This window comes from Manacus candei, unplaced genomic scaffold (assembly GCF_025592945.1).
Source record: "Manacus candei isolate 608988 ecotype Guabito, Panama unplaced genomic scaffold, ASM2559294v1 h1tg000042l, whole genome shotgun sequence".
NCBI classification, from domain to species: domain Eukaryota; kingdom Metazoa; phylum Chordata; class Aves; order Passeriformes; family Pipridae; genus Manacus; species Manacus candei.
This window is the reverse complement of record NW_026138090.1, coordinates 1,386,354-1,400,442: the sequence shown is the minus strand read 5'-3', so window position 1 is coordinate 1,400,442 and position 14,089 is coordinate 1,386,354. Positions and strand designations below refer to the sequence as shown.

The 14,089-nt window shown below is 44.2% G+C and overlaps 1 protein-coding gene across 2 annotated transcripts in view; it reads left to right on the top strand.

Moving 5' to 3' along the window:
* The window catches only part of ITIH5 (inter-alpha-trypsin inhibitor heavy chain 5), a 48,340-nt gene extending 34,599 nt beyond the window's left edge, over positions 1-13,741 (top strand). Inside the window, exons 8-14 of one of the 2 annotated variants that reach the window (XM_051795213.1) lie at positions 209-380; positions 2,825-3,134; positions 5,428-5,981; positions 6,337-6,402; positions 7,437-7,553; positions 8,839-9,216; positions 10,206-13,740. In XM_051795213.1, the coding sequence (XP_051651173.1) occupies positions 209-380; positions 2,825-3,134; positions 5,428-5,981; positions 6,337-6,402; positions 7,437-7,553; positions 8,839-9,216; positions 10,206-10,504 (1,896 nt within the window). In that variant the 3' untranslated portion in view covers positions 10,505-13,740. Of the gene's footprint in view, positions 1-208; positions 381-2,824; positions 3,135-5,427; positions 5,982-6,336; positions 6,403-7,436; positions 7,554-8,838; positions 9,217-10,205 lie in introns of both variants that reach the window. The other variant, XM_051795214.1, reaches the window with a different exon arrangement.
* The last annotated feature ends 348 nt before the right edge of the window (positions 13,742-14,089 follow it).

Here is a 14,089-nt window from a genome sequence, read left to right as displayed (position 1 = left end):
CAAGAGTTGTTTTTTCATCTCATATTGGCCTAGCATCTGGCACCACAGATATCAGGCCTTGAGACAGGGAAGGACATCCCAGTTTCCTTCGCCATTCAACTGGCAGCGTAGAAATATCTGTAAGTTCAGTAAATGTCTTAAAATTCACTTCTTGCCCACTAAAACACTGACAGTTGTGTCTACTGGTCTCTTTTCTTTCTCTTTCTAGACCAAAGAAGCTCTCTTCACAATCCTCCAGGACCTAAGGCCTGAAGACCACTTCAACATCATTGGCTTTTCCAACCGGATAAAGGTGTGGCAGCAGGACCGGCTGGTGCCGGTTACTCCAAACAACATCAGAGATGCCAAAAAGTACATTCATAACATGTCACCTACTGGAGGTAAGATCCAGATATGAACAGGATTAATGTTGTTATCCATTAGCTACAGGAGAACGGAGAGTGGTCAGTGTGGTCCTGTAGCATGGAGTAATAAACAGACATTGGGATTTAGGTCATAGGACCAGGGGATCCCTTCTGCACCTCCACTCAGGGTTATGTGACAGAGGTTATGTGCTCTTTATTAATGCACATGATGGGAAGGTTTCCTCAGATCCTGCCACTGCAGGGGTGTGGGACTAAATGACCTTCCAACCCAAATTATTCTATGATTCTATATACTTATTAAAGCCAAGTGGACTCCATTCTCTTTTTTATCTGATGAGACCCTTGAATTGGGAAAGCTTCCAAGGTTATCTCTTGAGGACACAGGAAAAAAAACACATATCCTGGTGAAGGATACACAGGGCCAGTACTTGTGCACTTTCTGAAAGCCTGTGTAAAATCAGGCACACGGTTTTGTCTGGGCTGGAAACTCCAGGGACGGAGTACCCAACAGGGACTGTGGAATTGCCTTCTGCAGTACTTAGTGTCTCACCTAGTACTGTCCTCTTGTCTCTACCAAGGAGCAGCCAAAATGATGTTTAAGAATTTCTTGTCCCATTTTGCTTGTGTCTTGTTGCCTGAGGGAAGAGGAGGAGACCCCAGAACAGTGGCAGAGTGCAGGCATGATTTTTGATTTGATTCCGAGGTCTCCTGCGAGGCTACGGACAGTAGCGTAAAAAAACTATAACGAAGTTTGTAATCCAACAACCCTTCCCCGTGCCAGCAGTCCCACCTGGCTGGAGGTCAGGTAGGGCCTTCTGATGGCTGACCCTGAGCAGTGACCACTCCTAGCAAAGGAAACCCTCTGATGGAAAAACGTAGCAAACAGGATGGTTGGCCGTGCTGTTTGTGTTGTGAGAGGAAGAGTTTAGGAAGCGGTTGAGGGACCTGCCCAGTTAAACAATTACCAAGAGTGGGACTAAACTCAGAGAACAAAGCCTTTTACTCCTGAAGTGCCAAAAGAGCTGTGCAGGAACCAGCTGAGTTTGCCCACGAACCTGCCAGAGAACAAAAGTAAAGGGAAATGATTAACTCTGGTTCAACAGGAAGGTGCAGTGATTCTCCACCACAGGCCAGTGGTACTTTAGTTTTGGCTAACTCTGCATTTTCCCTATAAAGGTGCTGTTGCTCAGGTATCTCCCAGTGAACATGAACACACTCGAGCTCACAGATCACACTCACACTGAACGTGGTGTGGTTACACTCCTGTGTACTCATACATCAGAGAAATGGGGGGGGAAATACTGCTGCTAAATACCTGATCACGTGGCAAAAGGCAGTTTTCAGTGCTTGATAGCTCTGTGATATGACTGAGTTTGAAATGACATGCTCTGCTACATGGAATGGTTTTGGTTTGGGGAAAAAATTCTTTCTGAAATTTTGGATCTGGATGGGGACTGAGCGAGTGTTAGGATACTCAGGTGCAGGTTTTTGCTTCAAAACCATTTTGCAAAAGACACAGTCAGGATTTGGAGGACTTTTCAGAAGTCGTTGCCCCTTTCCCGTTTCTGCAGTCACTGGGGCTGTGCACACTAAGTTTCCAGGTATGTCTTGCATGGTCAGACCTGCTGGCATAGCCTTGCTAATAACCTTTCTAGATCTCCCCTTCTTGACTCCCAGGAGTCTGTTGTTTTTTGGCTTTTAATCCATTTCACCTGCAAAGCTCCCACAACCAATTGACTCGCACAAGAAATACATGGAGAAAAGGGATACTGTACTCATTTTTCTTGCTTTTTTTTGAGTACACAGTAGGCTTGGATCATTTTCATGGCTATTCTTCTAATATACATCTGTTTCCTCATTTACTTTCTGTTTTGTCCCTCCCTCCCCACTTCAGGCAGCTCTATTCTTCGCTAGCCAGTTGTTTTGTGCAATCACACTCCTCAGCTAACCAAGCCATTTCTCTTCCCTTTAAACTTTGTATCCCCTGGGGTGCAAAGAACAAACCCAACCACTTGTTTTCCCATTTGAAGGCGTTTTCCCTGTCTCCAAATACTGTGCCCTTCAGACAAAGCAAGAAGAACTTGTTTTCCTAGTTCGGATGTCATCTGGGAGAATCCCATAATTAAGTTTAACCATATTTGTTTGTACCAGCCAGGCATGGGATGTGCTGTGACTCTGTTTACCGTGGCTGGTTTCTGTACATTGAGCATTCAAGGATACAGTGATTTCACATGATGAACTGAAATTCATATTTCAATTCATAAGACCATAAACAGCTGTTCCAAACTGGTGCTGAGTAACAGAGCTGAGCTGAATTAAAGGGGTAGTGCAACCTCATGTGGAGAAGAGAAACATCCTGATGTACAGAGATGCTGCCACCACAATAAAGGGAGCTTAGGGAAATTATTCTCACCACTCTTAGAAGGAGAAATGACCTAATAATTTTGGTGCCTTCCTAGGGACTAATATTAATGGAGCTCTCCAGACTGGTGCAAAGCTGCTCAACGACTACATTGCTCAGAACGACATCGATGCCAGGAGCGTCTCTCTGATCATCTTCCTCACGGATGGGAGGCCAACTGTTGGGGAAACACAGTCATCCAAAATCCTCAGCAACACCAAGGACGCCGTCCGTGACAAATTCTGCCTTTTCACCATCGGCATTGGCAACGACGTGGACCACAAGCTGCTGGAGAGGATGGCACTGGAGAACTGCGGAATGACGAGGCATTTCCAGGAGGATGAGGATGCAGCCAGCCACCTCAAAGGGTTCGTTGTGCTCTCTCTGAGCTTATGTCTGCATTGGGTCCTCTGGCAAGGGTTTTGGGATGGAAAATCCCCTTAGGAGGGATAGCAAGAAATGAGAGTTTCCCTCAGGCTCAACTCTGTTAGGGAGAGGCTGATTATGCTCAGATACGGAGGATGCCTACCGAGAAATTGTCTCCTTCCTAGCACATCCCTTCAGTTGTACTGGAGCTTCCCAGCCCCTGAGAACAAGGCATTTGTTTCTTTAATTCAGATCATTGTTTTGGGTATGTAAACCTGGAGAACTGAGAGGCATGAGGGCCAATTCTCCACAGGTAGATGGTTGGAGGAAAGGTTGCATTGCTCACTTCAAACTGACAACATAAACAGCATGAAGTGGATCAGGAATGAAGATCCCAACTTGGGGCAGAAAATTATTTCTTTATTATTTGAAAATTATAACCTTTTACCCGAACTCCAAAATATTCAGCTTTGAACAACACATAAAGGTCACTCCTGGGGTGATCATAAAGTCACTTAATTCCCTCATTCTTTATGACCCAACTCCTTGTAAGTTTCCTGTAATCCTCATTATCCAGCAGGACCAGAGATCATGCTCCTCTTCTGTGATCGAGGAGCTGTAGTCCAAGGGGAGACCCCTGTGAGGAACAGCAGAAAGATACCTGAACCACAGCTCTGACTAAAATGTCAGGCAGTGTGTCAGCATTTCCAAACAAAAATGTTTGGCTTTCACTCCCAAACTGTTAGTGTTTTGAACTTCAGAAACCAAACCCAGACACAGAGCAGAGACCTCTGTCCTATCTTGTGCCTAATTCATCTGGAGCAATGAGACCACGCAGCTTCCACTAGAGCTTTGCTTTCTCTGGTGGTTATGTGTGGACAAGGGTTCATTTTAAACCAAATTCTGTAGATCCATCTGCCACTCCACCCATGTGATTTCCTCCTCAGAACATGTATTTTGGATAGCAAGTGGCATTCCCTGTCAAATAAAGGAGTTTCTGATTGACTGGGCTGCGGTAACCCAGCATAGAAGGTACTTGTTCAAACACTTCTATCTGATAAACAGCAGAGCCATTTGGCATCAGGTGCCAAATTTATACAGAAAAGCACAGTCACTGCTGGAGGCCAATTCAAACCTCTGTTGGAGGGAAAAGCTCCATGGGTGCCAACATAATTTCTGATTTTTGTGGCCAGTGAATTGTATTTTTATACAGATACTTCCTTGAATCTTACTGTGAGACAGGTTGTATCTCTCCACCATTTGTTACAACCTGGAAGATACTTCTCAAGAGAGTTCTCAGGTTTAATTCACTTGTGTTTTTAAATCTGGCGATGTCTCTGCATCAAAGACACCGAGTTCTCAGGCAGACTTTAAAACAAAGTCAAGCAATTCAGGCTCTGGGTTCCCTTGGAGAGAGAATAAAGCACAAAGTGTGACTTTAGCTTCCAGACAATCTGTTTAACCAGATGTGTAAAATAAATGCAGCTTGAACTAAAAAAAGGGCCGAGGCCAACTCTTTGTTTATTTACCAAATTAAACTCAAATGACTTGCCAAGAGATGAGCAGTCTGGCGCTTAAATGGAAAATATGGCATTAGTGGGGTCTTCCAGAGATACAGAAGCTTTAGAGTCTCTCCAGCTTTGGGGGACTTAACATTTTGGTCTTACAGTTTCTGGCTCTGGCATACCAAACATAATATCACTAAAAAATTGTGGGTAACAGCATCTCTTCGAAGTGCATTTTTTAATAACTGGGGTGCTTTCTGTGAGCCTCATGAGCCAAGAAGTTACTTTCAATGGACAAGTCTTCTTAAGCAAACTGAAGTGGTCACAAATACCTCTGCAGAGACCTGGAATCATAGTGGAAGGGAAGTGACTGCCAGGCCATGCTGGGATCCTTCTGAGCATACTTAGGAGATTTTGTTTAGATGCCTAAGGAACACTGAAAACTAAAATGAGGCGGAGAATCATTTTATTTGAAAGGAACCTCTGGATATCCTGTAATCCAACCTCCTGCTCAGAGAAGAGCTAACTTCAAATTTAGGTGAGGTTTCTCAGGTCTCTGTCCACTCAGCCAAAGATTTTTGAAAATCTCTAAGGGTGGAGACTCCCCTGTTTCTCTGGGCCCAGTTACAGTGGATGTGATAGTTAAATTTGATGTCTGGTAGCTCTAACTGCCCCTGAGTGTCTTAGGAGCCATAGTAGATAACCTGACTGCATCCTTGACCATGTACAGGAGCGTGTTTATACACTTGGATGAATGGTACTGACAGTGAGAAATGTGTCTTGGTTTAAGGTTCTATGATGAAATAGGAACACCTCTCCTCTCTGACATCCGTGTTGATTACCCTGAGGATGACGTGGAGCAGGTCACCCAGAACTTCTTCCCCAACTACTTCAATGGCTCTGAGATTATAATCGCCGGCAAACTCATCAACCGCACCTCAGACAAGCTCCACGTGGAGGTGACTGCCAGCAACTCCAAGAAGTACATCCTCCTCAAAACAGATGTGGCCATTGACCTGCCGAGCAGGAATGACATCAGAGGTGTCCCCGGCCTGGAAGACAGCAAGGGTGACAAAAATTACATCGAGAGGGCGTGGAGTTACCTCACCATCAAGGAATTGCTTAACTCCCGGTTGAAGAGTGATGACAGTCAGGAAAAAGACCATTTGATGGAGAAAGCCAAATCCATGGCCCTGGCTTACAATTTTGTTACTCCCTTCACCGTGCTGAAGATGAGAGAGGCTGGGCTCCATTCAGAACCACCTCAGGAGGAGTTTATCAGACCTTCTACTGATGGAATCGGGGAGAAGCTGCAGAGCTTGCAGGGACACAGAGCACCACCAGGTACGAGAGAAAAATACCCTTGTGCTGGTAAGAAATCTTTTTGCATAGGCGACGTCTCATGGCTGACTTTGGCACAGGGATGATCCCCACCAATGAACTGAGGGGTAAAGCTGAGATTTTCATATCAATTTTGCTAATTGTGAGCTGGGTAAACTTAAGTAAACCTTTTAGGCACCTGACTCATCCCCTTGAAGCATTTGTTGCTCTAGAAACTATTGAAGAAAAATTTGTGTTCTAAATGAAGCTTAAATGCCCCATAATGTCCCTGATTTAATATTTTGAAAACACTTTTATACTATGACTCTTTCTGCTGTTGAAAAAATAATCATAACAGCCTTCCTTCCCCCACTTCTAGGTATACGCAGAGAGCAAGATAAACAAGTACAAGATAAACAAAGAATTAAAATTTCCAAAACTTCAGGTCAGTGCTTGTTTCTATGCCTTTAATAGTGCAAAATAATAGTGGTTGACTTATGGAAACCTCAGATGCATGGCACTGTAGTATAACCATCCCAAGGAACAGCCAAAATCCTGTTTGCTAGACCAACAGGGTAGGGAGGAAAATGAAAACAAAACCAAAATACAGAGAGTGAACAAACATAGCAAGGCAGATGATCTGCAACAATTGATTCTCATGTCTGAGACTTCTGTAGATTAGGGGAGAACAGGAAACACATTCCCTTTGTACTAGATCTAGTCAAAAACATTTTATAAAGTAATGTTGCTGAGACATTAAAAATGTTGCTAAAGGGGGAAAAAAAAGAATATTCTATAGTATATTATTATTTTCCTCTTGGTTCTGCACCTCTACTTTACATTCTTTTCATACATTAAACATTGAAGAAGAAGTCCAGATCAAGAATTTTTACTTGAATTTCACTCGATAAGGTCAAATTTAGTTTAAAAAATAAGGTTTTTGTCTTGTTTTATTAATGACACCTATATGGTAGTTGATGAGGGGTGAAGGATTGTTGAAAAATTATGATTGTGGGATCAATATCTGCTGTTGACTGCTCTAATCTGACATTGAGGTCTGGGAGGGTTCAGTGTGAGGTGCACCCATCAGTCTTTGGTTAGAAAATTTTCATGCTGTGGGGGATGTAGCCTGCCAAGAAAATAAAGAGGAGTTTAAAACACCTGCATGATAACTCCCATAAATCACTGAAATTATATTCCAGGAAGAAAGTATGCTGATTTTCATCCAGATTGTTTTGGGGTTTGAGTTTTCATTTAAAAACCAACCTCTTCTGTGAGAAACAAAACAAAACAATCTTTGGGAACAACAAAGCGAAACTTGGCATTTCCTGGCAAACTCCATCTGACCCTCTAAAAACAACAAACCAGAAGGTCTTGGAAAAAAACAGGGACAAACACACTTGAAAAAGCAGTCTTGTTACGATCTCGGATGTTGCAGTTCTGTGTAAGCCTCTCACATTTTTTCCATGTCTTTCTCAGCGGATGGAGACCCTCACTTTGTCATTGACTTTCCCTCCAGCAAGTTCTCTGTCTGCTTCAATATTGACGGAGAACCAGGGGACATTCTCCGGCTGGTCTCTGATCACAAGGAATCTGGTGAGCAGCCAAGTCCAGCAGTTGCTTGTGGGGGAAAAACTGAAGTGCAAGGCCAGCTCTCCAGCAGTAAGACTAAGCACCAAGGTGCTTCCTGGGCAAGAAAGGGACAGGAAATCAGGAAAAGTGTCTTTGATGGTGCAATTTCATCGGTCCTCTAGTTACAAAGTCACAACATGCAAATAAAAGACTTGGATTCACCAAAATTGCTCTGTTATTGAAAGTTTGCTCTTTACAGTACTGCTTGGTGTAGGACAGAGCAAAGTACCTTAACAGACTCACTGAGCACCGAGGCTGCTTCAGTAAAGAAATGACCAAACTGGTTACTGAGTCATGACAGCCTCGAGAAAACCCACATGATTCAGGATCTGCTTTGCCCAAGCCAGTCTGATCCTCAGGGGCCCAAACTGTGGTCTGATCCGATCTGGAATTCTAAGCAGGGCAGCTAATAATCAGATTATGTCCTGAGCAGGGCAACAGTGGGAGAAAGGAGTGTCAAAACCGGAGACAATTCACAGACTGGTTTTACAAAACACCACAACAAAGTTATAAGAATTCTGTTCTGTGTGGCAGTGGTCTAACCTCCATATTTCTGTGTCCAGGCCTGCCTTAGTGAGCAAGATCCAGTTCTTGGCAATGTTTCCCTTCATCTTCTTTCACAGATTGTTTATGCTACTGCTTGAATGCTTCTGTGGCTCAAATGCAGAATGAGCTTGAGGAAAACAGACTCTGTAGCACTTGCAAGTTGAGTCTTTAAAGATAGAAATGAGAGATCCCACCAGGAATGAGGGGATGTGGAGATATCTCGGTGTTGATGGGTTGGGTCTGGCTTGGGTTAGCAACAAGCCTCCTCCTTTATTGTTACTGTCCAGTAGCTGTTCAGAGGCCTGTGGGAAGTGAGATACTATCTGATGGACAGCAAATCAAAAAAATCATGGTTGGGAATCTTCCTGTGGACATCAAGGCTTTATTTGACTCTGTGGGATCTGCACCTTGGATCACTCAAGAGTGGTTCTTCTGGTAGCACTGTGTACACTGTGTTAGGATTAATGGGCCTGGGGGCACCTGTTTCCAGGGAAGGCCAGTATTTCTGAGCTTGGGTAAATTCATGTGCTCTGTATGTGGTAATAATTTTATAACAGACTGGTTATGCTCTTCTGAATACTGGTAAGTGAAATAACTGAGCACGAGGTGGTGAATCTGCATGTTCTTGGTCTCAGGGCTTTTGTTTTGAGATATCAGACCTATTTTGGTTCCAGCTTTCATTTATTGATTATTTTCCTGCAAGGTGTCACCGTGAATGGGCAACTGATTGGAGCTCCTGCACCACCCAATGGCCACAAGAAGCATCGGACTTACTTCAGCACCATCACCATCCTCAGCAACAAGCCAGAGAGATCCTACCTGGAGATCACACCCAGAAGGATCATCCTGGATGACGGGGAAAGGCTCGTCCTGTCCTGTGGTCGGAGTGCTGTCGTGAGAAGCAGGAGCCTCGAGGTGTCCATCTCTGCCAACTCCAACGTCACCGTGACGATACGAGACACCATCAGCTTTGTCATCCTCATCCACCGCTACAAGAAGCCGGCCCCGTACCAGAGGAACCACCTGGGGTTCTACATCTCCAACAGCAAAGGCCTCTCTTCTGACTCCCACGGGCTACTGGGTAGGTGACAGGTTCTCAGGTCCAGAGCTGTAAACCAGACAAAAATGGTCCTTCCAAAGAGAGACAGAGGGTAAGGAACAAGGTGAACAAGGTGGGGATTAAGTTCCCAGGTGAGACTTTTACATCCACTCTCAAACAGCTTCTCTATTTTGGTATCCCCAGCTCTTCTCCCCATCTTTTCCTGTATGATCTATCTCCCACTATCCACCTATATGGCTGTGCCTGTTTTTTACTTTTCTACTCTTTTTATGATTGTTTGATAGAGCTGTTCTTAGAACACACATGCTCGATGCTCCCAATACAGAGACAGAAACCAAATATTCCAGAAGAACTTCTTGTGGCCCCTTTCTTTCAAACGTAAGGGAAATGAGCCATCCCTATATTTTTCAGAAACTAGGCTTCACATACGCTCAGAGAATGACCAGATGGTTGGGTTCTTTCAGCCAACAAGATGTATTGATATTTATGGTCATGTACAGGCCCAGAACTCCAAGACTGATGCCACAGTTTCTGTGCCTCTCAGGTCCCCCCAGGTAAAGCGGGAGATGATCCCTCAGGAGTGAGGTTTTGGATTCAGGCCACTTTCATGCACAAACCTCTAAATCCACACTCTTGCCAAGAAGGCAAGGGAAGAGAAGTTGGAGCTTCAGGCCTAGATATTCCTGCTTGCTGATGGGCACTGCATGGGTTATTAACCTCTAGCAACCATGTCCCACAGAAGGGCACTTACTACTAGCAGCTAAAAAATCTATTTAGCTCAGGCAATATATCTTGACAAGTGAAAGAAAAAGGGGTTTATTCTAACCTTTATGTTTGTGGGATTTAGAAAAGAATCACAGGAACTAGATTCATCCTGCTGTTGTGGAGAAGCCCTTTAGAACCCCATTTGCTAAGAATCCTCAAACACAGCCTACTGAAAGAACAAACCACCAAACCACAACGGGCACAAATCAGCCAGTCATGGACTCTTATTTTATCTTGCCTCGCAGGTCAGTTCTTGAACCACGAAGTTAAACTTCTTCAGGAATCTCTAAACGCAAGTCATCAGCAGGTTGGTCAGAATCACACTGAAGCATTAAAGCCAAACCCTACAAATACCCTGAAGGTGAAGGGACGGCTCATTCCTGTGGTGTGGAAGCAGAGGAGGATCTACAATGGCCAGCAGGAGGTTGAATGCTGGTTTGCCAAAAACAATGCAGACAAACTGATTGATGGGAGCTATAAGGACTATTTGGCTTCTCACCCTTTCGACACAGGGACCAGCTTTGGGACAACTAACAGCCTTTAAGACCAGTCCTAACAATGCATTGCAGCAGGATGTGTGACAGCAGGTCCCTTCTGAAGCCTCTAGTAGGCCACTTAATGAATATTTCTTTACTATTTGGTGCCAAAGAAACTAAGGACTTTGCCCTTGGAAATCAGCTGTCTCTTTTTCATGCTAGATGAACACTGTTCATCAAATTCCTGAAGAACAAGGAGGTTGGGGGGGAGGGTTGAGGACATGGTTAAAGGCATGACTGGTGATCTCCCAGTGGGAAGGGAGGGAGAAATGGGCCAGCACTCATATTGGACAGAGCAGAGAGCTGCTGACCTTTGAGTAAACCCATGCAGGGATCTGTGCAATTCACCCAAGAGGCTGGTGAGTCACCCCATGAGAGGCAGAGGTCATACAGCACAGTGCCTATTGAGGTGATATGCTTTGCACAGAAGTGACTTGGAGCACCTGCTCCAACCTTGGTCCACAGGGAAAGAAGAGAGAGAGAGAAGAGGTGGGTGGATATTCATCTGCAGTGACTCCCTAGCATGAAACAGGTAACAAAACCAAAGCCTTAAATCAACAGGCCACAGGAGGGTATTGCTTTCCTGGTTATTGGGAGGAGGTCTGGATTTATCACTGAGCATAAGTTTCCCTGAATCACTACAGACTCTTAAAACAGTGGTGAAAACCTTCATGTGGTTTATTGCTGTCTCAGGGCACAGCCTGAGTGCTTAAAAAGCACCTCCAGTCTTCAGCAGCAACAGGCTCCCATTCCATGGAGCAGCTAATTCAACGTAATTCAGTTTAAATATCATTGCAGGATTAGTGATTTCTTGAGTCTTGACACCCTCAGAGAGAAACAAAGTTCCACCATGAGCTTCCAACAGACCTGCCACGTCCTTGAGCATCTCATCACTTCTGTTTAGCAAAGATTTACATTCTCCAAGGGATGATGAACCAGAACCCACAACAGCCTATGAGCCTACAAAAGCAGACTCTTCAATTTAGACTAGATGTTTCTAGCTGCTTTTCTAATCATGGAGGAAGTCTTTATTTATTCCAAATTGTAAAAAAAAAAATTCATCCCTGGCTCCTTTCTCCTCCCTTACGCTGCAGGAATTTGCACGCAGCAGGAATTTGGCAGCAGGAGGTTACAGAAGGGTCTGCCAGCCACCCCCACTGCAGGTGGTGCTGCTCTGCAAAGAAACCTCCAGACCCAAACTGCAAGCCTGTGGTCTATTTTAAAGTGAGGCATCACTGAGCAATGCTATAGATCAGTCACAGGGGCATTCTAGTAGAGAACTTGTCCAAAGAGGACTTGACAACCACAAAGACATTTACATGGCAAGGCCAAACTGAGCTTATGTATGCTCTGCCTTTCCAGAACTGAAAGGAAGGAGGGAGGGTGTAGAAGCAGCTCCAGAAATTAAATTATATCCATGTGTTAGGAGAAAACAGAGTTGCCAGAGACCTGCAGAAATAGATTCAATCTTGACTGATTTTTTTGCATATTTAACAATTAAACCCTAGTGTTGCTGTAGGAGATCCAGCTGCTGGGGGTGGGGTGGTGATTTTCCAGTTGCTTGAGCAACTAGTTAGTGCTACTAGACCGTGGCAGCAGAGCAGGTGGCAAGCGTGGTTTCTTATTCACACCATGTCCTGCCTGGAAGAGGGAAACAGCCAAAAGCAACCAGCAAGATTTAATTGCACTCTGGAAGATCCTTACAGTACAAAACTCAGGCCAAGGCTCGTACTTTGGAACAAAACATAAAGGAAAAAAACTACTGCTTTGGGCCCTGCTATTTTGAGAAATAACTCTCCTGCAAGGGAGAATCGAAGGCAAGACCTTCAGCACAGTCCTGAGTGTGGAATAATGAAAGATGTTTAATGCTCTGCAGTGGGCTCATGGGCCAGAAATGAGATGAGAAAGAACATCTGTGAAGTTGACTTTTCCACCCAAGAAGACAGCAGGAAGATCACCTACAGCCCATATCCAACCAACCTCCCATTCCACTGGCAGGGGAGAACAGGATAGTGGCAATGAATTTCTATACAGTCCAGGGTTCAGCAGGTGTCTTCATACTGTCCTTACTGAAAAGAGATTTCTTTGAAATCTTTCCTCTCCTCCCACATTTTGCTGTTCAGTCGTATTGATAAGGGGAGCAGCTGGCTTGGGCTCTCCTCTCCTGTATATAGATATGTATATAATATATATATACACACACACACACACTTATTGTTAATGATTCAGGTGCATCTTTCCTCCTCCTCCTCCTCCTGCCAAGGAAACATATTTCTTTCAGGGCCTGAAGATAACAATGATCAAGTCCAACTTCTCAGCAATCTGAAGCACCTGGAGCAATATACTCAAGTTCTAATTAAGGCTCCAGTTATCCATTTCACAATAAATATTTTACAGTGAATGCTGCAGTGACGCTTTCATTTGGCAAAGACAAAAGAATTCTGAAGCTGAGGTTATGTATGTTTTATGCTGCTGGACAGGCTCGTGTTTCCAGATGGCTGAAAGAATCACTCACAATAGGTTGGGAGCCAAAGTAATTTCAATGGAAAATTAGAGGTCAATGATGTTTTTCAGCCTCCATATACTTGGCAGAAAGCAACAAGTGTGTTGGGTGAAGTAAAGTAAGAATTTAACCACATAGACTGATCCAGCCTTTAAATACAGTAGCCTAGGACATGGGAAAACAGTTTGTGCTCCCGCTGCACATACAGACATGCATTTGTTCTCATCTCCAACAGTGTCACAGAGCACTTGGTTTTGCAGTGACACAGCCACAGATTGCACATTGCTCAGACAGCTCAAGAATGAGGCTGAGCAACCACTCTGCAGTGCAATGGAAACAACTGCACACCATCATTTCAGAGAAAGGAACAGGGCTCCTGAACTTAGGGTTGCTGAAACAGCAGTGACTACACAGTGCTTGAGAGGGACCACCTTTCCCATCTTCCTTGCTATTGCCTACTGTGAACTTTCTCAGGCAGCCTGAACTAAGATGAAGATCATGTCACTCACCTCTATTTTAGGACAAGGACTTGGCTGTGGCCAAATCTGCACTCTCCATGTGCTGCAGCATTGCACTGTGCAGCCCTATAGCAAGAACAAATCCCCAAATACCAGTACACCTCAAAACAGAGCAACTTTCAAATAGGGAAGCTGTTTTAATCTATTTCCAGTCAAGACCTGACACAGCACAGGACTTACTCCAGCCCTTAGCAGTGCAGAACTCCCCAGACAAGCAGAAGTTGCACTGTGAAACCAATTTCACTAAGCAATATAAATGATCTATTCAGAGGGCTGTGTGCCATGTGTTCCAAAAACCTTTTGATGTGCCAGCAAAAGAAGGATTTTGACCCTTCATTAAGAAAGAAAAACAAAAAGAACTTAATTTCCAGAAAAACAGTATAAAGCTGCACAGCTGCAAGTGCAGCCAAGCATGTCTAGTTCACTGAAGGGCATGCAAGGCTTTGATTTGCATCTAAGGCTTCTAAACTACTTTGAAGTTAAGGAAAAAAAAAAAACAACAAACCAAACCCCAAAAAATCCCCACCAAATATCTTCACATGCTTGAGCTCAGCCTTTAAAAGTCTAAATCC